We start from the raw sequence: 27,149 nt of genomic DNA on the forward strand, positions 1-27,149 counted from the left end.
TAGTCTCGAAAATAAGGCCGTTGGCATCACAAAACCAATTGAGAAGACAGAGATAATGTTGAAGGCCCACCCTAGCAAGCCTATAGGCCAAGAAAAGCCGAGTTGAGGAAACAAAGAAGCCCAATAAGGTAGATGACCAGTCTCAAAAATTGAATCCAGCACCAAAAGGCCAAGTTAAGAAAAAAAAAGTTCGAAAGCAGACCAGTGTGCTAAAGAGCTTGGACGATTAAGAGCAAAAGTGCTTGAAAGTGCTTAAAGATAGATAGCTCAAAAGAGCAAAAATGCTCGAAAATCGCTTAAGAGCAAATAGTCTAAAAAGTGCTTAAGGGCAGATAGCCCGAAGAATGCAAAAAGTCAAAAAGCTCGGATGAATAATCAGGACTAAAGAGCTCAGCAAAGAGCGAAAACGCTCGGGAGATACTTGAAGGCAAATGGCCTGGAAAGTGCTTAAGGGCAGAGAGCCTAGAAGATGACAAAGTAAAAGCGCTTGGATAACGAGTGAGGGCTAAAGAGCCCAGAAGGACAAAAACCTAAACTGCTCGGATGAAGACTCAGTCTAAAAGCCCACAAGAAAACATAGAGCAAAAGTGTTCGGACTATGGTCTAGGGCTAGATGAGCCCGGAATGCAACAAAAGCAAGAAGAGCTCGAATAGAAAAATCAAGGATAGGAGCACGAAATATGCAAAAAATAAAAATGCTCACAAGCAGACTAAGGGAAAAAAAGCCTGTAAGCGTACTTAGGACTGAGTACCCAGGAGACGTAAAAGAGTGAAAGGCTCAAAGAAAGGAGTTAGGGTTAAGAGCCCAAAAGAGCAAAAGGGTTTAGATAAAGAACACAAAGAATAAGGAACTCGGAATGAATAATCAGGGCTTTGAGCCCCAAAATGCTTAAGGGCTGATAGCCCGAAGGAGCAGAAAAATGCTCGAAAGAAACTTGAGGGAAAATAGCTCGGAAAGCGAATAAGGACGAAAATCGCCCAAAAAGTGCTTGAGGGCAAAAATGTCCGGAAGTTATGAAGAGCTAACCAGAGTCGGGCGAAAAATCAAGGCTAAAGAGCTAAAATACTCGTAAAAATAATCAGGGTTAAAGAGTCCGGAATGATATAGAAAATCAAAGAGTTTTGACGAACGTTTAGGACTAGAGAGCCTAGCAAAGAGCTAAAATGTTCGTAAAACCAATCAACTGAAGCGCTTATTAAAAGACCTAGGGCTTAAAGGCCAAAATACACCTCAGAGTAAAATGCTCAGAAGAAGACCCAAAAGGACATATCATTAAGGTCAGGTCGGAAAGACAATGTTAGAAGGGCAGAGCAACCAAGTCAGACCTTCCAAAAGAAAAAACTACCAAGGTTAGACTTTCCATGAAAAAGACCACCAAAATCAGATCTCCCGAAGGGATGATTATCAAGATATAAAATTTACTCTCTCGGTTTGGTCTATGTTAAGTTGACCAATTTCATCAATCGCACTTCCCTTCGAAATTCATAAGTGTCAACCAAATGAACAGATGATGTCAAATTAGCAGGACGGGTTCTCTTCTTCGACGATCATAAATAACCGTCAGAGAAGCGAAATGATAAACTGATAATGTATCATGACACGTGTATACGTGAATCGAAAATCTTTCTATCTGATAGGATCAGGCAGTTAAAAGTCTGACCTATTGAGTATAATGAATCAGACGAGCAACACTCCTGATATTACCCAAGCTCGAAACAGACAGATCAACCTCCTCAAAGACCGGAGAGGATGGACAGACCGACTTTTTCAAAAGCCCGTACTATAACAAGACTTTGAATGCCGACGTGGCTGACCTCAGTAACCGGAAGGAACTCATTTCTATGTTGGTCAGATGAGTTCGACACGACCTGATGAAGTCAGGGTAAAGATGCCGACCTCCTATGAGCTGATCGCCTTCTTGGTTCAACACAGGGATCATAAACGCGCATGTGGAGGGTATGAACCGGCCAGCTTCGCATTTAGTGTCCTATAGTACATCATTAATGTACTGCCTGACACACCTGCACAAAAGCATCCTTGCTCTATCAGAAAGGGACATGGCACTAGGGGCATCAATTTTATTCAAAAGTATTTATGTACCGAACTAACCTGAAAAAAGAATATCTCCTCCTATGAAAATGGACCTATCTCTATCTCTCACAGTCACACAGGGAGAATCCAAAACCACCATTCTCTTCTCTTCTCTTCTTTGTTTTACTTCCTTTAACTCCATGAAGTTTTCAGATCTGATTTGAGCGTCGAAAGGTCTCCATCGAAAACTTCCTTAGTGGTCCTCTGGCCGTCTTCTTCATCTTATAGGTCCTATTCCTTAAAGACAAGCATAGAGGGATCTAACGGATCGATCGCAGAATGATGATCAACTTAGCGAATCAGACCTCTGCTTAGGTATCCTCATTTAAACACCTCACCGGATCTCACTATTTATCACACATTAATTTATCTACCTAATTAATCATTATTAATATATTTTTATAATTAGTATCATTTTAGTTATCAAAAATTAAAATTTTCATTTAATTAAAGTTTTCATTTTATTTTATTTACAATTTATTTTTAATTTTATAATAAAAAAATTAAATTAATATTATAACTATATAATGAATAATTTTAATATATCAAATAATAAATTTATTCTTCATATGAAACAATATGTAATAGATACTAAATATGAAATAATATATCAACTTGTTTATGAGTTTAATTAATTATATGTAATAGATACTAAATATGAAATAATATATCAACTTGTTTATGAGTTTAATTAATTGTTTGTTAATGTACTTGTTCTTAAACTTATTTAATAAGTTTGTTCATGAGCTTACTTGACGAACTAGTTCACAAGTTTATTTAATGAGTTTGCTCGCGAACCTATTTAATGAGTCAATTCGCGAGTTTGCTTAGGAATATGAAAATATGCTAGTTCGCAAGTTTTAACGAGTCGAATGCTATTTAATTCAAATTCGATTCGTTTAAATAATGAGTTTCAAAATTGAATTTGAGCTCGACTCATTTAAAAAATGAATTGATTTCGATCGAATTTTTATTGAGTCAAATATCAAATAACTCATAAATATTTTGGTGCGTTTAGTATCCTGATCTCAAAGCGCAGGAAGTTAAGATTTCCCTTGACCGTGCTTAACTCGTTTAGCCGCTTAGGGAAGGCGAGTGTGGGTAATTAATCAGTTTCCACGAGATGACTCAGGCCATACACTGCACCTTCAAAGGGTTCAAGTTGGCCCTCAACTGGAACAAAAACAGAAATATGTCCCAACTGATTAAATAAATTTATAATTATTTTAATTCCACTTGAAACTTGAAAAATAAATAAAGTAAAACCAACATAGCACCTCATTATCCCACAAATGTTCAATTTCAGAGGTGATTTAAAGATTAACAATAGTAATTTCGTAAATTTGTTCACAAGCATAGCGGCATGCATCTGAAAGTGCACATATATATGTTTATGACAGAAGAAAGCAAGCTATAATCAAGAGATTGGTATAAATTATTGAATGATAAATATAAATTGATATTGAGTTTAAAATATTAGATAACTTGATGAATATTATTAAGTATTAAAATAAATTATTAACTAAAATAGTAAACTTAATGTTTAAATCTGGGAAACAATATTTTTTGTATTTTGCAATAATATAATATTATCTATAATTGTATGATGTATTATTATTTTAAATTAATTATAGAGTTTATATAAAATTAGAATTCTTACTCTATTTGTATCTAACTTCTTACTTAATTTTTTAAAAATAGAAAAAAAATTATACTTATTCAAAATATGACTGATCTGAATTTAATGAGTTATTATGACTGCAGAACTCTTTTTTATTCAACTATATTGATCGAACCAGATTACACGATTATCTAATATGATTGATTATAGGCTATCTAAAATAATTATGTGATACGTTGGTCTTACTATGTGGTCTATACTTAGTGATATTTCATTTATTTTGATTTTTAAAAATATTTGTATGCAGATAGTTAATTACGAATGATGTTTTTTGATGTAGGTTTGATGTGCTAAAAAAATAATGATATTTATATTTTTTTTTAAAAAAAATTCGTATAACAATTTAAAAATAAACTTGTATGACCATGACATTTAAAAAATTACTGCAAAAGTAAATATTCATGCAAGCTTATGATCCAAAAGTACAAGAAATAAATGTAAAATAACTTCCAAGAGGAATGATTGAGGTAGCAAAATGGGGATAGTAACAGCGTTGGATTGTATATTACGAAGTTTAAGAGTTGTAAGAAGATAAAAGAAGATAATCCTTTTCTTGAGAGTGATGGGATAAATATATTTATGTCATAAAATATTATTTTGGAGGAATGATTATATTTTTATAAGTTAAAAAGTAAATAATTAATGTCGTGCAATTGACTTGATATTTAATTGATTAAGATCATATCATCCGATTAAGATCATATCATCTTAAGACACATGCTACATTAAGGTTATTGTAACATGTATATTTAAAATTTTTTATACAAAATGCAAAATGAAATCGAAAGTTACCGAAATAAAAATAATTGACTTAATATCAAGTGAAACTCTTTTCGGCCGGTAGTTTGTAAAACTTCTTATACAAAATGCAAAATGAGATTGGAGATTATATTATAAGAGGTCTCAATAAAAAATGATTGAGTTAATTTAGGCGATACTCTTTTCGGAAAATGATTGAGTTAATCCTAGGTGATACTCTTTTCAGTCACACATGCTGCTAGTCCGAAATGAAATAATAAACCTTGATTTATGATAATTAATGGAGTTCGAATCAGAGGTTTACACGTGTCCTGATCTAGTCAGATTATTTCAAAACATTTGAATTTGCCTTGTAGTCAAAATTACACTATGTACTCTATTCCGACTTAATTCTTTTTTTTTTTAAATTTTTTATACAAAATACAAAATGAAATCGAAAATTACCTAAATAAAAATAATTGAGTTAATATCAGGTGAAACTCTTTTCGGTTGGTAGTCTGTAAAACTTCTTATACAAAATGCAAAATGAGATCGGAAGTTATATTATAAGAGGCCTCAATAAAAAATAATTGAGTTAATACTAGGTGATACTCTTCTCGGAAAATGATTGAATTAATGTTAGGTGATACTTTTTTCGGTCACACATGCTGCTAGTCCAAAACGAAATAATAAACCCTAATTTATGATAATTAATGGAGTCCGAATCAGAGGTTTACACGTCCTGATCTAGCCAGATTGTTTCAGAACATTTGAATTTACCTTATAGTAAAATTTGCCTTATAGTAAAAATTACACCGTGTACTCTATTCCGACTTAATTCTTTTTTTTATCAAAAAAATATAAAAAACACCTAGGATAGCTACAGTTTCAGGGTAAAATTTCGAGAATAATTCTCCTGTTGAACATTCCCTTGTACATTTTCTCCAAACCGTAAACACGGTGATATTTTACAATACCCATTTGAAAGTGGTAGCTTATAGTCTGACTTCACTTATTGGGTTGGGAATTGGGATGGTGTTCAATTCATTCCTCAACAGGAAGGAGTCTATTATTACGCCACATTTTGGGACAATCTATTGGCATTATTCATTTACTCATCGTCCGACTCTTCATAAAGAAAATGGACTGGTATGTCACAAATGCTCTTTAAGCAATGCACATGCAGCATCAAGCCATCAACCATGAATGACAAAGTGATAAAACTTAATTACAAAAGTATGTGTGAATAAACTAACAATTAACTTGCAATATAAAATGTAGTGATGTGGTAGTGACCAAAGTACAAAACTGAGAAGTACAACTCTCACCTTGTAGTACAGTTTCACACCCATACTGCTCTTCTAAAGGTTCTCCATGGTTGTCCCAACGGGTGTAAAAGGGATACCCTTAGGTCTAGCGACTCTATATCCCACAAAAACAGAGATGCATAAAGACACTACTGAAAATAGAAGGGCTATGGCACCGCCCACATCTCCTGAGCCGCCTGGTGATAGCATTGAACTGCCAGGAGAGATATCTAAGGGTATCCAATCACAGTTGATAGAAAAATGACCAGATCCATGCCATGGATTCCCATCAACAGGATACCAGAATGCAACAGCCATCTTGCTAGATCCACTAATTGTAAATTGAGCATCCTGCAGAAATTTTGACAAAACAAGTCATTCAAGCTCTATTACTGCTGCAAGGTAATACTTCTAACTATAAAGTTATCGCACAACATATGTCTTGACAATATATGCACTTCAGTTAGAGTAGTAGCCCAGCAAATGACTAACGCAACATGGAGCAAGAAAGTTCAATCATGATTGCAGCAAGGTGTAGCAACCAAATTTTAGAGATCCTCTGAGCATCTCATAAATAAAACATCGTGCAATAATAAATAGGAATCAACATGATCTGCTGGCTTCTGCTGGTTATAGTTCAAGGTTATAACCCACTTTCCTTGAGCAACACAATGAGCAATAGTCGGTGCAAGCAATTCTAAAAGATAATACCACTACATATTTGTCAGATAAAATCGTAATAGAGTTACTAACCTGCTGGAGACGATCCATGGTTCTTAAAGGCCTAGAGAATTCAAATAAATAAGTGCCTTTTTGACCATCAGAACCATAAGGACTGTCTTCCTCTACAAAACCTGTTAGTTAAATATTAAAAGGTCAAGTCATTTAGAAGAAAGATGCAAATTTTATTTAAAAAAAAAAAAAAAAGAAAGAAAAAGAATGTGAATAAAGGTAGACAATAGTTCACTTGAAAGCACAAGTAAAAAATATAAAAACAGACTGAGCATAAATGATATGATACAGAAACCAAAGTAGAAGTTCAATGTCTCAAAGTCAATATTTGTAAGTAAATCCATATGTTTGTTTGCTTTATAGAATCAATTTCCAAACACTGCACTTTGGAGTTTGGACACAGAGTTATTGTGCTTTCTATTGGCTCTTTCATGCAGGTCATTCTTCTCAATGGTACAACAAAATTTGTTTACAGTTGCCATTGTGACCAAGCTACAGTAGAAGGGTGGGTTCAATGCTTTAATACCAAATTGTTATAGAACAGAAAGAGAAGAGGCCTAAGAGAAACTAAATTCTCAAACAAACTTTACCTAATTATCAATAGTAATTATGGTAATAAAACTAACAAATACTATAAAACCTATATTTATGTATAGAGTTTGTTTGATCTAATTGGGATTAAAAAATCTAAATCAATTCTAAATAAAACAATAAATCCCTAAATAATAAAAATATAAAATTCCAAATTGTTCAATGAATATAATTTCTAAGTTCCCTGAGAAATAGCCAATAAATAGATAGATTAAATGGACAGACAAACAGACAAATAGATTGAGAGAGAGAGAGAGACAGAGAGAGTTACCTGAGTGATCAGTAAAGATAGTGTGCCACCATGCCCCCTTCCAATTATTCTGTGCACTAGAATCATTTCCTGACATGGAAAATTATCAACCTTTAATAGTTTGATGATCATTTACTTATTATAATAGAGATTTACTAAAAATAACTAGAGGCATAAATGAGGAGAGGAAGAAGTAAAAGAAATTAACTTGATGTGATTACAAGGAAAGTAGAAGTCATTTTATAATAAGCTCAATCCTAAGAAATAAGTAAATTTCATGCACAAAAGGATTTTGTTTTTTTTTTTAACAATAGTGCTCCTAGTGTGCAAAGCTCCTCCAGATCCTGTCAAGGTCAAAGGAGAACCACCCCAAAAAAAAAAATTACTTTTTTTTTCCCTTTTGGTTCTTTATTTTCTTCCCGGGATAGGTGCTTTTCATATCTAGTGATAAAAAGGCAAGCTTAACAATGAGCCGAGGTTCCCTTCACATAGAAAAGAACATGCTTACTTTTGACTTTAGACTTTAAAGACACCTAAACAATTCTGAAGCTTCATTGATAGAGCTTTAAGAAAGAAAAATGGAAAAATTATAATTTAAAGATCTCATTTCTTCTTTGGTCAGATAAACTTTAGATTCCTTAGCATGAAAAAATTCCAGTTATTTTGCCCACTTTAGAAAGGAATCCACCATATTTCTGCAGTTTAGACTAGTAATTCTTCCTAGGTAAGGCTGTAACCAAGATGGACTGAAGAGAAGCCCACAGTCAGCCTGAATTTTCAGGATGAGCTCAAGCTCACACTCAGACTAGCATTTTATCTTTCATTCGTTTAAAAAAGGCATGGGTAAAGGTAAAAGTGAGTATGAGAGAACTTTGCTACAAACTATAATATCAAACCAAAGGGAAGACAAGTTAATTAATAAAATCAAGAAATAAAAGTAAAACATGCAAATATGGATTAAGCACAATTCAAGCTATCCTCTGGGAATATTTAATATTAAGGATGAACTGACTAATATATCAAGATCTTTATAAAGAATTCCAATATCTAAAAAGTGTGAAATAGACAATATCAGAAAAGGCAAGCTTGACTTTTTAAGAGCACGTCATGATTTCTAGTTTCTATGCCAACTGCCAGGTGCATATTGTCACTTTCTTTAGTGCCTTATCCCACTTTGTTTGTCTTCTTATATGAAGTCCCATCATTTTATAAGCATGTTTTATTTCCCATTAGAAAAAAGGATAACTAAATGCAAAAGATACCTGAAGGACCAATTCCATCAATGTATCTACAGTGTGGATTCCATGCATATAGATCGACCAAATGGCCAAACCTGTTCAAAAAGAGAATGACAAGATAACACATAAATATCCACTGAGCTGATTATACAAGCATCCACCAATAGAAACATCCTGCTCCAATTTTTTAATAGTCAAGAAGTGAATATTTTATCACCTGTCACCACCATTTCCATCTCTGTTGTCTATCAGATTCCCACCATAGAGCCGTCCAGGAATAGCATTTCCAATTGAGAAATGCATCATGTCTACTTCGTGGCCTTTGCAAGTTTTACTGGTGCAAGAATTAGTTCCTTCCTTACAACCACCCATCTAAAAACACACAAATGTTTTCACATAATCGAAAAGACCATGAAAATGAAAACTAATTTGCAAATACTGACAGCAAAAGCACAACAACCAGTTGAGCCACTTACATTGTGGTAGGTGGCGTGGTCACCGATTGGAAACATGAGGGCCACAGATGGGCATTTATTGTTATTGCTGCAGAGAAGAAAAGGTTTCAATCGAATAAAATTCTTCTCTCTGATAAGTTAAAGCACCAGCAATCTAATCATAACTAAACGTGCATTTCCCTGATTATCCCAAAAATATGTTATGCCAAGTACAGCCAAGTGTTTGATGTTATCATGATAAAATCAAAACTTCGACCACAAAGCAGAATGGGCAACAGTCTTGAGTGATAACACAAGCATAAGAGGTATTTCCCTCAAATCTACGTATGTCGTAATGTATATCAAATTATAGTTGATCTATAAGAAGGATAGGGTGGCAATTGACTTGGAACAGCCATCTACATACGTGATATTGGACATGTTTAATGGATCAAGCGCATAAAGGAAGTAAATACAAAAAATCCTGAACATTATAAATTCACTTTCTGCTTTTTTCCTCTTTTTGGAAGGAAACTTACCCTTTCGCGTAGGCATAGTCCCCATCAACTTGCAACAAGAAGAACAAATCCTTACCATCGTGCAAGGCCTATAACAACCCCAAGCGTTTCTCATCAGGAGAAAAAAATGTAAGAGACAAATTTGACAGTGGATCCACAAAAAGTCACCATGCTCTAATACTCCAATTTGTAACTGATTTAAGCATATCGGACATCACATAAAGACTTACGATTCACACAGTTTTTAATTGAAACCTACCTTAACGGTCATTTTTCCACCCTTGTACTCTTTATCGTCATCGGGGTCCAGAGCAGGAAGAAGAGAGAACTCGAATCCATCAATATCATTCCAATCGTCGGCGTGACCATCGAGGGTGACAATTCCGGGCCTGAACTCGGCCTCTCCATTAATGGAGATAGAGAAGTCAGAAATGGGGAAATGGCCTGTATGTTGTGATGATTAATGAAGAGGAAAGATATTCCCCGAAATTAAGGAATTAAAAATATTACCATGTAGTACGCTCTTCAAGAAGGGGGGAGAATCTCTTTTAACATCTTCATCCCAGAATTCATCATCTGCAAGCAATCCACTTCCGTCAATCTGTCTACGATTTCCGGGTTATTAGGTAAGAAGCAAGGAACACTCTTTAAACCAAATCCCGTGAAAGAAGGTGAAATAAATAAAGTAGTAAACTAAGCCGAAGCACTGCATTGCCATTTTTTTCTGAATTGGCTCCATTTTTGCAAATATTAATATTAAAAACCCATAAATAATTAATTATCATAATTTCAAATCTTTCCAAGCAAACTCAACTATATATATATAATTACTTTTCTTCATATTAAATCTTAATTTAGAATAAATATTTATCTCCGAATATCCCCGAAACCAAGAAATTAAAAATATTACCATGTGTTGCATTGCCATTTTTTCCCGATTGGCTCCATCTATTTTTTACAAATATTAATATTAAAAATCCATAAATAATTAATTACCATAACTTCAAATCTTTCCAAGCAAATTTGACTATACATATAATTACTTTCCTTCTTATTAAAGCCAAATTTAGAATAAATATTGAGAATATATAATATTTTTAAAGACCTCCGAAGATTTTTTATCAGACACTTGTTACAGTTATAGAATCCCTTTCTTTCATAGCATCAAAGGCCCAGTCCAGTCCTACTTTGTAATCCTAACTAGTATCATGTCTCTTCCATTCTCTCTCTCTCTCTCTCTAATGTGGCTAGAGTGGCTGAGATCACTAAGTAGGGCTCACACCTCCCCAAGACAGCCGCAGGAGCCACCTTCACCAAGGTACTTCTCCTGCTCATCTTTTAAAGATATTAATGACATTATCTTAGAAGAACAAAATGGATCCAAATCTCAATCCCAAACCCCCAGAAGACCCTCCATTTTCCACCGCGCCTCCCCACTCCACGGCCACCACCGCAACCACTCTAAAACATTCATAATTTCACCACCTCCTAACCAGGATGACCACGAGATCATCCTCTACTTTACCGGTCTCGGCATTGTTCGCAAAACATTCGAAGATTGCAGAACCGTCAGATCAATCCTCCGTGGATTTCGCGTCCCAATTGACGAGCGAGATTTGTCCATGGATGCCGGGTATCTCGACGAGATACAGATGATCACATGTTCCAAAAAAGTTAAGTTACCTGCAGTTTTCTTAGGAGGGAAGTATGTTGGTGGGGCCGAGGAGATCAAGGAGATGAATGAGAGTGGTGAGTTGAGTAAGCTGATTGGTGAGTTACCCTTTGTAGGAAACAATAGTTTCTGTGATGTTTGTGGAGAGCTGAGACATGTTCTTTGTGCACAGTGCAATGGCAGCCATAAGATCTACTCTGAGAAGCATGGGTTTAGGACCTGCACATCGTGCAATGTAAACGGTCTGGTTAAGTGCGGCCTATGTTATCCCGTGAACCGGCGGCGAATGTCAACTTAGCCCTCTATCCAAAATAGAAAATATAGAAATAAAATAATATTAAAATAGAAGTAGCAGCTGTTTTTTCTTTTGCTTATTTTCTATTTTAGAAAAAAATAGAATACAGGAAAGTGGGGACCTTCCTATTTGGGTTCTTATATTTGATAGGATTTGTTTGATTAGATGTTTATAGACTTTTTGTTTTTGGCACAGATGTTTATATTATTTGTTTGATTAGCAGTAAGTGTTTGATGGTTTATGAATTATTTGTGAAACTTGTAAATCTTTACTTGTTGATTTTTATTTATTATTTTTCTAACAAGTCCCTTTGATACTATTTATGGCATGTTAATTGAATTTGTGGGCCACTGTTAAAAATAAAAGTTAGGTTTATTTGGGAAATCATGTTAATCTTGACAATTTTAGTTGTATAATTACTTTTGAATATCATAGAAACTCAACCCGCCTTCCAGCACACTATTTCATTTTTTATTCTGTACCAAGACCCAGTGTCTCCATCATCAGAAATTGGAATAATGTAGTCTGAGTTATTTCAAGCTGGATTCTCTAGTTTGTGACTATACTTACATGTCCCTTGTCCCGAGCAACATCAAAAGCTGAACGGCCATGATTATCTGCGATTGTGGGTCAGAACCCATCTCAATTAGCATCTCTACCATCTTATGGTCACCATTTGCCGCTGCTCTATACAGTGCAGTCCTGCCATCTTTGCTCTTAGCATCCTTATCTGCACCGGATTCCACCAACACCCTAGCGCACTTGATATTCCCCCTACCTGCCGCCAAATGCAACGGTGTCCTTCCTTCTTTATCTCTCAAATCCAATGGCCCAAAACTATCCAATGAATCCAAAACTTCGTCCGTCCGATCAAATGCTATTGCCCCGTGCAGCTCGCTCCAGCCTTTGGATTGCCACTTTGCGTCCATTTGATGAAAGCCCACATCATCCGCTTTCGCCCGTGCGTCAATCTTCAACCCAGCTTCAAGCAGTAAGTTCACCATACCCTCAGGGTCAGCCAACTCAGTAGCAACTCGAAGGAGCGACTCAGCCCCTCTCGGTGACAACTCAGAAAGTATCGACCTTTGCCTCTTTATTATATTCTTCACAGAGTTAACATCCCCACTGCTGACAGCGTGCCGGAGAAGAAATGGACCGACGAAGGCAACCTTGAGCTTAAAATCTTGAGTTGACCAGAGAGGAAGGGAAGAGAACCATGAGTTGAGAGAATCGGGGTTAGTCAAATCGGATGAATTGGGAGGAAACGGTCGGAGGGAGAACGAGGGAAAGAGGATGGGAGATGGGTTTGTGGTCTGAGTATGATTTGAAAGATGGTAGAGGATGAAGGAGGGATAAGCCCAGTTGGTGGATTAACCAGGAACTTGTGCGGCGATGAAGTTTGGACCTTGAATGCTATTGGGGTAGTGGCGGAGAGAGACCTGAGGCGGACGTTGGCTCGGCATTTGGAATTGAGCATAAAGTCTAGACGAAACTCTGAGTCTGATACTTCGATGAGCGGCCTCTCCATTAATGGAGATAGAGAAGTCAGAAATGGGGAAATGGCCTGTATGTTGTGATGATTAATGAAGAGGAAAGATATTAGTGTTTGAGACGATGCATGCACGTGATTCTGTGGGGCTCATGCATGGGTGGCCAATTTGGAAACTTGTCGTTACTTATGGAAGATGCAAAAACAACACTTTAATCGTGGGACGGCGTTTGGGTTTGTCTTTGTCCCTAATGTATTAAGACTTAAAGTATAATTACATAATAATTAAAAATATATATTTTCTAACTATTTTTTATCTTTTTTAATACAATTGATAGCTAAATATCTTATGAAACGATATAAATTAGAGATTTGAATAGATAAAATATTTTCGAATATTTAATTTGATGGAATTTTATTACAATGAATTTGAATAAAATATATAATTAGATTTGAATAAATTTGATGGAATTTCATATTGAATAATCATTATCTAAATTTATTTATATAAATAATTAATTTAATTAAAATATATATTTTATAATAATATTTATAAATTTTTATATGTTTTCATTTAAAATTATATTATAAATATTTTATGAAATATTAAGTTTTAAAATTTAAATTATTAATTAAAAATTTTATTTATAAATTATTAATTAAAATTATATAAATATGGTATTAGTTTGAGTCATAATAATTGATTTTAGAATGAATTTAAATAATTTAATATAAATTTTCATCGTATTTGAACGACTTTAATTATTAAAAATATTAATCGATTTTGCATAGGGTAATTTTTTGTGAATGTCCTTTCATTATTATTTTAGAGAGATGAACAATGAAATTCATTTTATATCATTTGTTAAATCACATCATTGTTTATGCTTAAAAATAAATAATTAAATTAAATTTAAAATAGTTATATTACACATTTTATTGATATTTGTAAATGTTTCTCTCATAAATTCAGTTTTAAATGTATTTATTAAAAACCATTTTAGTTTTAAAAGTTTGACTCATCAAAATCCGGTTTGGATAGATCAGTGGTGCACAAGTTGAATCAAAATGGGAAAATTGAAAGGAGAAATTTTTAAGTGAATTAGATTTATTATGAAGTTAATAGATATTAAAGGCACTCCGAGACTTAGCCTGGTGGAAAGTGCATTCTAGTAGACTTGAGAGGTCTAAGGTTCTACTCCCCAACCTCTATTTCAAAAAAAAAAAAAGATATTAAAGTAAATTTTATTTATTATTTTATAATATAATTTATTATTTATAATTTTAAAAATTTATTAATCTATAATAAATTGGATCCAAATATATACTTCCCATCAAATGTACTTAAAAATAACTCAATTTATTGATTTATTGGTTTATAAAAAATATTTTCATCAATTTTATAGTAAACAATATTTTATTAATAATAATATTAGTCAATATACTAATATGTAGAATGCTTTCGGGTGAGTATTTATTAAATTTTAAAAATTAAACTCTATCTTATTTTATTTTGTCAATTTTATAACAAACAACATTAAAAAAAGTACGAGATAAATTTAAATATTGTATCATAAAAAGCTACTACTCAATTTAAATAAATAATGTAATGCATGGTGGTCAATTTAAGGTCAACGTGAAAGATGAAATTAGAGATTTAAGCCCATATTCTAAAATTCTTAAATATTGATTTCAATTCAACGATTTCAAGTGACATACAGCAAATTTTAATTTGATTTAAAGAAAAATAAAATAACTTAATTAAATTGATGTTAATTTTATTTTAATTTTGCGCGCTTCAAAACCTAACAGATTACTATTTAAATTCAAAATAAAAACCGAACCATGACTCAATTGGGAATGTAATTCCTTTTGTTTGCTCCCCATTTTCTAATTTTTAAATGTGAGTCCATACTGATAATTCTCATTTTTTATTAAACTATTAACTGATTATTCACCTTATTTAGTAGGGAATAGCAGTTATATTAGTGATTAGTTGAATATAAAAGATAATTTTTTATAATTTATTTTTTTAATCACTAAATCAAAATATTAAGCATTAAGAAAAAATTATTACTTAATTTTTATAAAAAAATTTAATTTTAAAAAATATATTAAAATATTTTAAAAAATTTATTAGTAAATGATTAGGTTAATTTTATTCATTAAATATTTTACTATTTAATTTTTATAATTTTAAAAATTTATTAATTAATATTTTAGATATTTAAAAAGTTTATTAATTAATTTTTTATATTCATAACATTTTAAATTCTTTTATAATATTTAACCTTAAAATTAATAAAAAATAATTATTATTTTTTAAAAAAATATTAAAAATATTTTAATATATTTTTTAAAATTAAAAAATTAATTAGTTTTCTTATACCATATACACTAAAAAATATTTTTTTCCTTACTAAGATGGAAGTAGCGGGAAGAAACCATTGTGATCGACATCCTTTATTCTAGAAATGATATTAAAATTTCAATAATGATTTCTGAGTTGTTCCTGCACATGCATTTGCTCATACATATGGCACAATTAAGTTCTATAGTCGTAAACAGAATTTATTGGAGTTCTCCACATTAGCTGAGAAAAATTATTTAGGGATTCGCAGATCTCAATGCACCCCTCTCGCTACTAGTAAATATCCCCGAAATCAAGAAATTAAAAATATTACCATATGCTGCATTACCATTTTTTCCTAATTTGCTCCATCTTTTTTGCAAATATTAATATTAAAAATCCATAAATAATTAATTACCATAACTTCAAATTTTTCCAAGCAAACTTGACTATATATATATAATTACTTTCCTTCTTAGTAAATCCAAATTTAGAATAAATATTTCATATCTCTCAACATCCCCGAAACCAAGGAATTAAAAATATTACCATGTACTGCATTGTCATTTTTTCCCAATTGGCTGACATCTTTTTTGCAAATATTAATATTAAAAACTCATAAATAATTAATTACCATAACTTCAAATTTTTCCAAGCAAATTTGACTTTATATATAATTACTTTCCTTCTTACTAAATTCAAATTTAGAATAAATATTGAGAATATCTAATATTTTTAAAGACCTCCGAAGATTTAAACCAATGATGAATCAAGCATTTGATCAGACACTCCATTGTTAAAGTTATAGAATCACTTTCTTTAATAGCACCAAAGGCCCGGTCCAGTCCTACTTTGTAACCCTAACTAGTCTCATGTCTCTTCCATTCTCTCTCTCTATATATAATGTGGCTAGAGTGGCTGAGATCACCAAGTAGGGCTCACACCTCCCTAAGACGGCCGGCGGAGCCACCTTCACCAAGGCACTTCTCCTGCTCATCTTTCAAAGATATCAATGCCATTCTCTTAGAAGAACAAAATGGATCCAAATCCCAACCCCAAACCCCCAGAAGAACCTCCATTTTCCACCGTGTTCGGATCGCCTCCCCACTCCACCGCAACCACTCTAAAACATTCATAATTTCACCCTGGTTAGGAGGTGGTGAAATTATGAATGTTTTAGAGTGGTTGCGGTGGTGGCAGTGGAGTGGGGAGGCGCAGTGGAAAATGGAGGGTCTTCTGGGGGTTTGGGGTTGGGATTTGGATCCATTTTGTTCTTCTAAGAGAATGACATTGATATCTTTGAAAGATGAGCAGGAGAAGTACCTTGGTGAAGGTGGCTCCGGCGGCCGTCTTAGGGAGGTGTGAGCCCTACTTGGTGATCTCAGCCACTCTACTGCGTCCAAAAAAGTTAGGTTACCTGCAGTTTTCTTAGGAGGGAAGTATGTTGGTGGGGCCGAGGAGATCAAGGAGATGAATGAGAGTGGTGAGTTGAGTAAGCTGATTGGTGGGTTACCAATAGCGTCTGTGATGTTTGTGGAGGGCTGAGATATGTTCTTTGTGCACAGTGCAATGGCAGCCATAAGATCTACTCTGAGAAGCATGGGTTTAGGACCTGCACATCGTGCAATGTAAACGGTCTGATTAAGTGCGGCCTATGTTATCCCGTGCAATGTAAACGGTCTGATTAAGTGCTTCATATGTTATCCCGTGAAGCGGCAATGTCAACTTAGCCCTCTATCCACAATAGAAAATACATAAATAAAATAATATTGGTGTTTTTTCTTTTGCTTATTTTCTATTTTAGAAAAAAATGTATTTGGGTTCTTTTATTTGATGGGATTTGTTTGATTAGATGTTTATAGACTTTTTTTTTGCCACAGATGTTTATATACTTAGCAGCAAGTGTTTGATGATTTATGAATTATTTGTGAAACTTGTAAATCTTTACTTGTTGATTTTTGTTTATTATTTTTCTAACAAGTCCTGTGATACTATTTCTCCTTTTTTTTTCTCTTTTTCTTTGTTTTTCGCAAACATAAGCGATTTCTAATTTCTATTACATAAAAGGGAAATGCAGTATTTCAGTCATACACCATACCTATTGAAGAATATTCAACATAAAAAAACAAATCATGGATAGCTACTATAATATGCTTTAGAAAATATCATTGAGAAAATTATTAACTTAAATACATATTAGTCAAATTTATAAAAAAAATTAATTTAAAATTAAATTTAACATGCTTTATTATAAAAATTTGAATAAGTAAATAATTTTAATTTTTTTTTTTTAGAATGGAGATTAGAAATTGAGAGACTAGAATATGAGAGTTCTATCAAATTTACTTAAATGCACTTACCATATTAAATCTGTGAGTCCAATTTTAAATTCTTTATATATATATAAACATATCTTAAATGATCATTTTTTTTATTATTCCGATCTTTGACGGGATGAGCCGCTTACTGTTGACTGTCAAATTAATAGGGACAACTATATTTTCTTATTTATCGATAGTTAATCGACGCATATCGTTTCTCATGGAGAAGGGAAAATAAAAAGTTAGGTTTAAAAAAGAGGAAAAGGCGAGAGTACCGAGTTACAAAAGGAGTACAGAGGAAAACTTACATTATTATATATATTATAAAAACGTGTAGAAGCATATAAGAAAATCATTATATGAATTGTTAATCTGAGAAAAAAAGTCGTTAATTAATAAAAATATTCCGTGGTCGCTCGTTAAAATTTTAATTAAAAAATAATAACGCTCGGAGAGAATATTTTTATTTTTAATATTTTTAATTTGAAAAATATTTTAAATATTCATAAACATTATGATGTTTATTTTCTTGCTCTAAAAAATAGAGCAATATTATATCAATAACAATCTTTTGTCTCCTAAAGCATTAGACCCACATTGTTTTCTATCATTATCTTTTTGGAAACTATAGTCCATTTCCCTTTTTTTAATTTCTTAATATTTATAAAATATTAGCAATCTATACATGCATTCCACCATACATAATTACCACAAAAAGTTTAAGAATAATCAAAATTTTAATTATATAGTATATTAGCACCAAAAACTATTAAAAAGATTAGAAAATTTAAGATATTTAACTCAATTGAATTCATCTTCTAGTTGTTAGAGATCTCCATTGAACTCTTATTGAAATTAATTATTATTTAATTTAATGGTATCATATGATTGATAAATATTTAAAATATAACACAATAATCACTCAAAATAAATTATAAATTGTCACAATAAATTAGAGTTACATGATACACTCCTATAAAGATCTTATCCATAAAAAAAAAAAAAAGGACCAAACCACTCTAATAGTTGTATTATCAAGACTCGCGCTCTACTGAACAAATCAAGTTTTTATGAACAATTATTGATCGCGGATATAATCCAATAGATTCAAATTAAGATTTTTTATCAATTAGTCAATATCAGTCAGATTCATAAGAAATTTGATAATTAATAAAAGTTGATGTGTGCACAAATTAAGATACACATTCTTACACATCTATAACTAATTTATTATATTCGGTTATTTTATCAGTTTATTAACTTAAGTGTTAAAGTTACTGTAGTTTTCTCGTAAAGTCACTGTGTATAAACATCAACCACTTCACATCAATTCAATTTTTAATAGACACATTAGTTTTTTTAAATTAATGATAGTGTTCAATGATAGAATACTAATGAGTTTTTCAGATCGTAGCAGCGTGACTCTTATAACTCTAAACTTTAAGACACTATTATTTTTAAAATGCGATTTTAAATAATTTAATCTTTAAAAGTATTGAAAATCTAAAAGTTTTTTTTATATTTTAAATCAAAATTTTCTAAATTAAAATAACACATTTAAAATATAGAATATTTTCCTTTTCCCTCTGCAAAAATTAAAAAATAAAATAAATGAAATTTCCTATATGTTGAAAATTGTTTGCTTTAGCCGATGTTCCTAATTTATCCCAATAAATAAATAAATAAATAAAAAGAATGATGTAGAAGACATGAAAATTCATACAAGTGTACATTATGAGGTATAAGAGAATAAAAATTAGAACAAAACATTCAATATTAATTTTCCAAATTTCAACTTTGCTAACATAAGCAACATACTTTATTTATTTTTTTATTATTGAAAATATAAATAATTATAAGGACTAATTAAAAATATTTTTATATTTTAAATTCAATTTTTAATCATATTTACTAAAAATAAAAAGATTCTAATGATTCGTGGAGTGTCAGTATATATAAGATAGAGTTATATAACAAGATTCTAATGATTCGTGATTCTTGATCAATTTAACATACCCTTACTTATATATTAGTTAACATACTGTCCCATTTAAAACATCTACAAAAAATTCTCATATTTAGTTCTGCATCTAATTGTATCAACAATCTGTAATACATATATACACACACCATATAACCTATAATTCACAATTATTATTATATGAACTAATAAATCTCGATTTAATGGTGAAAAAATAAATATAGAGGAAGTACATTAAACATAAAATAACTATACAATCAATCATTTGCTCAATATTTAATGTAATAAATACTGATTAACATATATAATTAATAATTCACAAAACATCAAGTATATAATTCATTTTTAAAACAATAAGAGCTTCCTAGTGATTATGACTTTTGTTTTTTGCTTGGGATAATAAAAGGAATACAAGGCAACAAAAACACAAAAACTAACGTCAGAGAGATAACTCCAACTACATCCCTTTTTGAAGCCAAGGCAGCAACTCTAGTGGAGAAGCCAGAACATCGACGCCTCTAGGGACATCCTTCGCGAAGTCCACTAACCAGTCGGCAGTAGATTCTCTAGGGATACGTGTGACTTTTAACTTTTAGAACCGCTTGTAAAAGGGAAGAAACAGCCTTGAGTAAAGAAGCAAAGCATCCTGAATAAGATGATGCAATCAGTTATAGCTTCCATAACGCCTATGTTATCACACTCAACTATCATCCGTGGGATTCTCAAATCAATATCTTAAACGATTATAAGTTGCCAAGAGTTCAGCAGCAAAGATAGAACACTTGCCCAACAATTATCATTCCAGTCTCTGAAAAGACCATTCCCATAAAGCACGAACCAAACATCAAGAAAGCAACCATTCGTATTCACTTTGAAGCAATTTCACGGGAGGAGGTTGCCAGCTGACTTCCAGGAACGAGCTTCTGCTCTCCTTTGGGCTTAAGTTACTGCGGATCAAAGCCGCATGGGCAACATCCACCTGCGACCTCACCATGCAAAATAGTGATTTTGACTTATAACAGTGATACAGACTTCTACCAACTAATTTATCACTAAACACTAGTAGTAACCTTTCAAAAGTATTTATCTTGATTTATAAACTCTAAAATTAAAATATTTATTTATCACATTTTTAAAATCTTATAAAGTGGACAAACAAGAAATCATATACTAACTTCCTACTCTATCCTTAGAAACAAAAGTTCTTTTTTCTTTTTCATTCAATAAAAAAGAGAACAAAATATACCCCTATGTTCTTTCAGCAAAATCCTATCAGTACCTGCAATAGCTCTAATCCATTTTTGCAATGTAACATCATAATGACTCGACATAATCTACCTAACTTCATCTGCGCATTTGTTATCACACCTGCAGCATTTCACAAGAACTCCATATCGTCTTGGTGTTGTTCCAAGATAACTGATGCCATAGCAAGTCTATATGCTGAAGATCTCAAGTTCCTGACAAGCACATATATTTCTTTTCTACTCTTCTTTACAGGTATCCCATTCCACTGTTCTTCCCTAAGATGCGCTAGTAAAACTGCTTCACAAAAGGCCTCTGCCATTGGCTTCTTGCTGCATATCAAAAGTAAATCCTGTGATTCTGTTACCAAAGAAAGAGTTGCATATTCATTGAAAGAAATAAAAGAATAACATCATCACTAACCTCCCTCGAACAAATCCTGTCGTGACAAAACCAATAGGCCACCTATGGGACTCTTCAGCAGCGTTTTCTGGTATCTGGAGTTCCCACTTACCAGAAGATTGCTCTTTGAAGTATGACCTCACCACAGAGGTAGGAATCTGAAAACCAGTCTCATTATTTTCTGACCTGAAGCACGTGCCAACCACATCAAATAACATCAGATGATAAGCCTCATGAACAGTAGGAATCCCCAAATGATAATTTCAACCCTATACGTTAGATGATCTTTGCAATGTTCATATTACAGTAAAACACTCCTTTAAATGTCCCACTCAGCTCTTGAAAAAATGAGAGATGCACAAACATCCTTCTAATTTTGCAAAATATCCTTCTATGACTTATGAATCTATAATCTGTTGGTGTGCATTTAAATGATTGATGATTGGGTTTGTCTTTTAAATTATAATTATAAACTTTCAAATAATATCCAAATTGAATACCTTATTATTATAAATTCACACCTATCAAATGAAGCCTAATGCAATTTCAGCAAGAGTTCACATAATCAAGCAAACCTCGGATTTTCAAAGTAATCTGATGCATCAATAAGAATAAGAAGTTCTGGAAGAATACCTGGAAGTCAATAGTGACACATCACTGAGACAAGGTGCACATACAACTGCTCCCTCTTCAAAAACACCTTTTTTATATGCATGGAGAAGAACTCTAACAAAGCACAATTGACGGTTAGAATTCATTCGCATAATACCATTTTGAAGTTGACCAAGTTTACTTTCATCATTGATAGACTCTAGAAACTTCATCTTCCAGTTTGGAGCTTGAGGGAATAAAAGTGAACAATCACCATATATTTCATTCATAAAATCAGCCAACATATTGGATGTCCTTGCTACAATTCCATCAAATGAGTTACCATCAACCCTGAGTGATGTTATATCACTATGATCACATCTAAAGATTGACATTGAATTGCCACCAATCATGTCTTTTGCATGAGAACTTGAAGCCACTTGCACAGCAATGCGGACGCTATTCCATGGGGGTGGAACAGGCACTTTCAAGGATCTTACAGCAGGACATAGTCGTTCTGCTTTTTGGTCTATGGCAGCACTTTCAATTGCCTTAGAAGAGAGGTATGGATTACAGTCAGGAAAATCTGAAGGAAAAAAGGGTAACCCTACCTGCAAAGAAATAATTAAAAAAAATCATAATTGTTCTGTTACCATTTTTTTTTTCAAAAAAAATTCTTGCTTGTTAAGCACACATACTTCACATGCAATCCATCGTTTCTCTCTAAGACCTATGGCACGAGCTCCTTTGGAGATGAAAGATATCCAAAAGACCTTGACCCAGCACAAGGGCATTATTATTGACCATCTGTAAAGATAAGCAACATTTAAGAGGTGCTAATGAAGAATACAGCTCATTTTTTTTGCAAAGATGTAATCGTGGTACACGTATGATCACAGGAAATATATGAAAATGAACCAGATCAATTACTTCTAATAACAACAAATGAGAGATTAAATCTAGTAAAAAGAATTACCCCATGAATGAGCCCATTCCATTGTTGTGTTTAAGAAGAACAATAGGGCAAGATCTTGAACCATGAACATCAACTGCAGTACTCGGCATCCCTGATTTTGCATCATCAAGGCAAACGAAATCCATACGTAAACGATGTTTTTCCAAGCAAAGAACATTATCTTCCACAGGGAGACTTATTCTGCAAGCTGCATCCCACAGATCCCCTTTGTTAGAGAAACTGCTATCCCCTTCAGGTTTTGAACATGGTTGCCAAAGTAAATCTTCAATCTTTTCTGGATTTCCCAGTGGAGTGACATCCTTTCTAGGTTCATCTTCAGACACATAATTCATTGTGGTAGCAGCTGCCACAGAAACATCACCGATCTTTGTCTCAGACATTGCTCGAGGATCCCTGACTGTAAAAGGAAACATAGAACATGAAGACATATTCTCCTCATTTTCTAGTATAGAAGGATTCTTAAGCTTGGAATCATGATCCGCATCTTCAACAGCACATTTCCTCAGTTGCCAGGAATTCTTTGAATCTCTACACACAAGTAAGCAGCCTTAGCCATAGTTAACTAAAAATCTTGATCCCAAAGAAACATAAAAAATTATTAGTTGGCTCACCAATAAACAGGATGTAATATCTTTTGAAGAAGTTGAAATGCCTTCGATCCCATTACCTCTAGTTTTGCAAGTTCGCCTTCAAGTGAAATGCAATTGATCAAGATGCCACTCTCACTCATCTGAAAAAATAAGAAAAGTAAGAAATTCACATATTAAGATATCACAAACCTCCAGAATGTTTAGAATACCTAAAAATTAAGTTCTCCAATTCCAACACAAAATTAATGGTCAGGAAAGCAAATCACAAACCAAAGGGACGTGATTTACCAATTTATAATACATGAAAATGAGGCATGAGGCAAGAAACAAAAGGTGAAATATATGCTGTAGATATGGTCAACCAACCATCTTTTACCAACAAGCTGGGAATTTAGAGGAAAAGGAATTCCTGAAAACCTTATTTGTAAGATAGCAAGTCAACACCAATTTAGCTACAACAAAATTTAAATTTACAAATTTTTTCAGGTACAAAAAGGACATACAAGTTTCTGACAAGCAAATTTTAGAGCATCATATCCCTCATTGAAAGCTGAAGCATGTATCAACACCCAAAGCTGGCGATGGGAAGAAAATGATTCAGAACTTGTCGAATCATTGCATCCATCAGAATTACAGTGACTACCACCATTTTCTCCATTCGGAAGATGATAAGGTCGCCACATATAAGTCACAGGAGCTATCAACTCAGAAACAGGCGCTCCAACATGATGAAGCTGAAAAAAACAAAAGGAGTTTCATATATGCACATCATAGGGTTATCCTCCTTCAGGAAAATAATAACAACAAAACAATTGCAGTGGAGTAATATACCATGGCGGTTCCATAGATACAACCAGAAAGAATAGTATTTGTAATTTCCTCAGATTGAGTTGATGAAGAAGGCTCGAGCACCATCCTTAGGATTGACGATAATGAATCCTAGAAATCACATATCATTAAAAAAAAAAATTCTTCCAACTTATAAATCTTACAAGTAAAAGTTCTATAAATTATGAACCTTACAACAAATGAGAACTACCAAAGCAATAAAAATTCAGACTTAAAAGATTTGCTAATTACAAAGAGAGGGTAATGCCTACCTCTGGACCCTCCAACTGGACAGCAGTATAATAGCTTGCATCATGCACAAGAGCCCCATGCTTGTACCACTTCAATGAAGCTCGAGACCCCCTTCCTCTGCATCATACAAACCCACTCTAAAAAGAATAGCTTATTAATTTTGCAAAAACTTTTAGCTGCAGATTACATGACAATGTTACCTGCCCTGCAAACCCAGGGGAAGGTGGAAACCCCACAGCTTTGTCATTGTGAACCTCTTCGAATGCCAAAGATACGTTCTCAGCCTCTTTGTCCCTTCGCTGGAAGTAGAGAAACCACTTTTAGAATTCCTTCTAAGTTCAACTCTCCGCCGAACGCGACGAGGAGGAAGCCTTTCCTGGTTTTGCTCCGCAGCCACATTATTGCTTCTATCAATAGCTATTCCAAATTTTCTCCTTCTTTTATCTCTCTTCTTTGCATTTTGATTGTCATACGCAGTGGTTCTTCTTCTCTTGTTTCTTCGAGATCGGAAATCGTTGTTCAACCGGTCTGATACTATTGAGTGAAGAGTCTCGAGCTCAGAAGCACGCGATTCTACAAATTTCTGCACATTGATTTTTCGAGGTGGAATTGCTGAGACTTCACTGCTTTTGCTTCCATCGCCAGCCATTGGAAGTGTTACTTTTACCTTCACGGGAACTGAGCATATGAGAGAGCGGCAAAGAATACAACTGACGTCTGTTAATTTAGGGTGCAATCGAATTGAGTCGAGCCGAGTTTTGTAAAGGTCAAGCTCATTTATTAAAAAATTTTAGTAGCTCAAGCTCGGCTCGTGAATTAAATATTATTATCGAATTCAGTTCGAGAAAAGCTTGTTTAGTATAATAATGAGCCTAATTCGAGTTGGAATTCGAAAATCTCGATTAAGAAACTCGTTAACAAAGCTCGAGTTCAAACTCAAAATAAAAAGACTCGGCTCAAGCTCAAGTTCAAACTCAAATTAATAATGACAAATTATTTTAAATACACTTTAATGAGTTAATAGTCATCATTAATATAAATAAACATTAAAAAAGAGAGTAAGCACCTTCAAAAAAGATTACAGAACACAATTCATAACAAATATAATACAAATAAATACAAACTCAATAACATAATACAAATATCACACAAAGTTTAATATCAAGCAAATAAAATTTGAAACGAGCTATATAATTTTATCATCTTCATGCTTGCTCAACTAGTCAACTTGAATTCAGACTACATAATAAATGAAAATAAGGCTAATTAAGTAACTCAATTCAAATTAACTTTTTTTAGAGAAAATTCACTGTAATTTGTTCAAACAATTCTATTTTGCAAATGCGTAGAGGGCGTGTTGAGAAATGATGGAAACAATAAAATAATTAATTATCCAAAAACCAAAGTGAAATTACTCCAAGTCCATTTTACAATAACATATCATATCAATTGTGAACTTTGCACAACATGATGCTATCAAATATATCTCTTATGCAAGTTAACTACTTAAGTATTGATAAAAAGAATGAATATTCATATACTACATACTTTTAACACTCAATCACATAATCTGATGGAAACAGAATGGAATAACCAACTCCATGGTTCCATTGTAAAAGAAAACCAGAAATGACTCCATTTTTTGGAACCACAAGCTAAGTATGTCTAAGCAACACTATGATGCCTATAAACTTGGATGTCATAATAAATTCATAATGCTTCCAATAATACCAACCAAAATTCTACCCAGACTGCTAAAAACATATTCACATATGTGTGCAAACCTATTTAGCAATGCTAAGTAAGCAACCAGAGCCCACATATCATTGGAGGGACAGGAACTATTTTCTTCGGATTAAAAAAAAAAAATGCTTACCGTTGAACTGCTGAACTGCAGAGGAGCCAGGTGGGTGGCAAACGAGCAGTCGATGCAGAGGTGCGTGCGTGCGGAGGCTCACAGTCGCGCGATACAGCGGTGGGCTGTAAACGAGCGGTCGATGCAGAGGTGCGGCGTGCGGCGGCTCACGAGCACGAGGTGCAGTGCTGCGGCGGCTCCCAGTCGCGCGATGCAGAGGTGGGCTGCAAACGAGCGGTCGATGCAGAGGTGCGGCGTGCGGAGGCTCACAGGCGCGCGATGCGGCGGTGGAGCTGGCGCGACGTGCTGCTGCTCAGGCGGTCGACGGGTCCTTTGAAATACGATGTGTTAGGCGCTTTTGCCACTATGTGGTTTTGGTTTTTATAACCAATTAATTAAATTATACAATCATACAAAAATTACATAATTTTAACCAAAACTACACATCTTAAATTTGCCCAATTAAATCAATTTATAAATATATATACTATCTAAAATTAAATTATAATTATAAAACTCTTTATAAATATACTATACCCAGATAACATATAAAAAATAAAATTCTAAAATCGTGACATATATACACGCAAATTAAAAATTTTTCTATTTAGTTGGACCGAGCAATATAAAAACCTGACCTATTACGTATAAAAAATTAGATCAGCAATGCTCCTAAATTTATTCAAATTCGAAATAGATAGGCTGACTTTCTCAAAGACCG

General features: G+C 33.2%; 1 protein-coding gene and 1 pseudogene across 1 annotated transcript; both read right to left on the reverse strand.

Annotated features, from left to right (window-relative positions):
• The window catches only part of LOC122723614, a 121,635-nt pseudogene extending 108,506 nt beyond the window's left edge, over window positions 1–13,129 (reverse strand).
• A 6,835-nt stretch (window positions 13,130–19,964) lies between these two features.
• On the reverse strand, window positions 19,965–26,790 carry LOC110620879 (ribonucleases P/MRP protein subunit POP1-like). The gene is made up of 12 exons (XM_043956413.1): window positions 26,450–26,790; window positions 24,774–25,240; window positions 24,594–24,690; window positions 24,325–24,432; window positions 23,997–24,227; window positions 23,515–23,633; window positions 22,904–23,434; window positions 22,626–22,734; window positions 21,970–22,538; window positions 21,358–21,522; window positions 20,969–21,266; window positions 19,965–20,668 (listed from the first exon to the last, which is right to left on the reverse strand). Exons 2-11 carry the CDS (start codon window positions 25,220–25,222, stop codon window positions 21,068–21,070), a joined length of 2,577 nt encoding a protein of 858 aa, XP_043812348.1. The 5' UTR covers window positions 25,223–25,240; window positions 26,450–26,790; the 3' UTR covers window positions 19,965–20,668; window positions 20,969–21,067.
• Between the last annotated feature and the right edge of the window lie 359 nt (window positions 26,791–27,149).

Source organism: Manihot esculenta, chromosome 5 (assembly GCF_001659605.2).
Source record: "Manihot esculenta cultivar AM560-2 chromosome 5, M.esculenta_v8, whole genome shotgun sequence".
Classification (NCBI taxonomy): Eukaryota; Viridiplantae; Streptophyta; class Magnoliopsida; order Malpighiales; family Euphorbiaceae; genus Manihot; species Manihot esculenta.

Coding starts and splice junctions, on each gene's coding strand:
- LOC110620879 (XM_043956413.1), bottom strand. CDS start 25,222: ATGGCTGGCGATGGAAGCAAAAGCAGTGAAGTCTCAGCAATTCCACCT. Junction 23,435..23,514: donor ATATTACATCCTGTTTATTG/GTGAGCCAACTA, acceptor CTTACTTGTGTG/TAGAGATTCAAAGAATTCCT. Junction 22,539..22,625: donor AACGATGGATTGCATGTGAA/GTATGTGTGCTT, acceptor ATTTCTTTGCAG/GTAGGGTTACCCTTTTTTCC.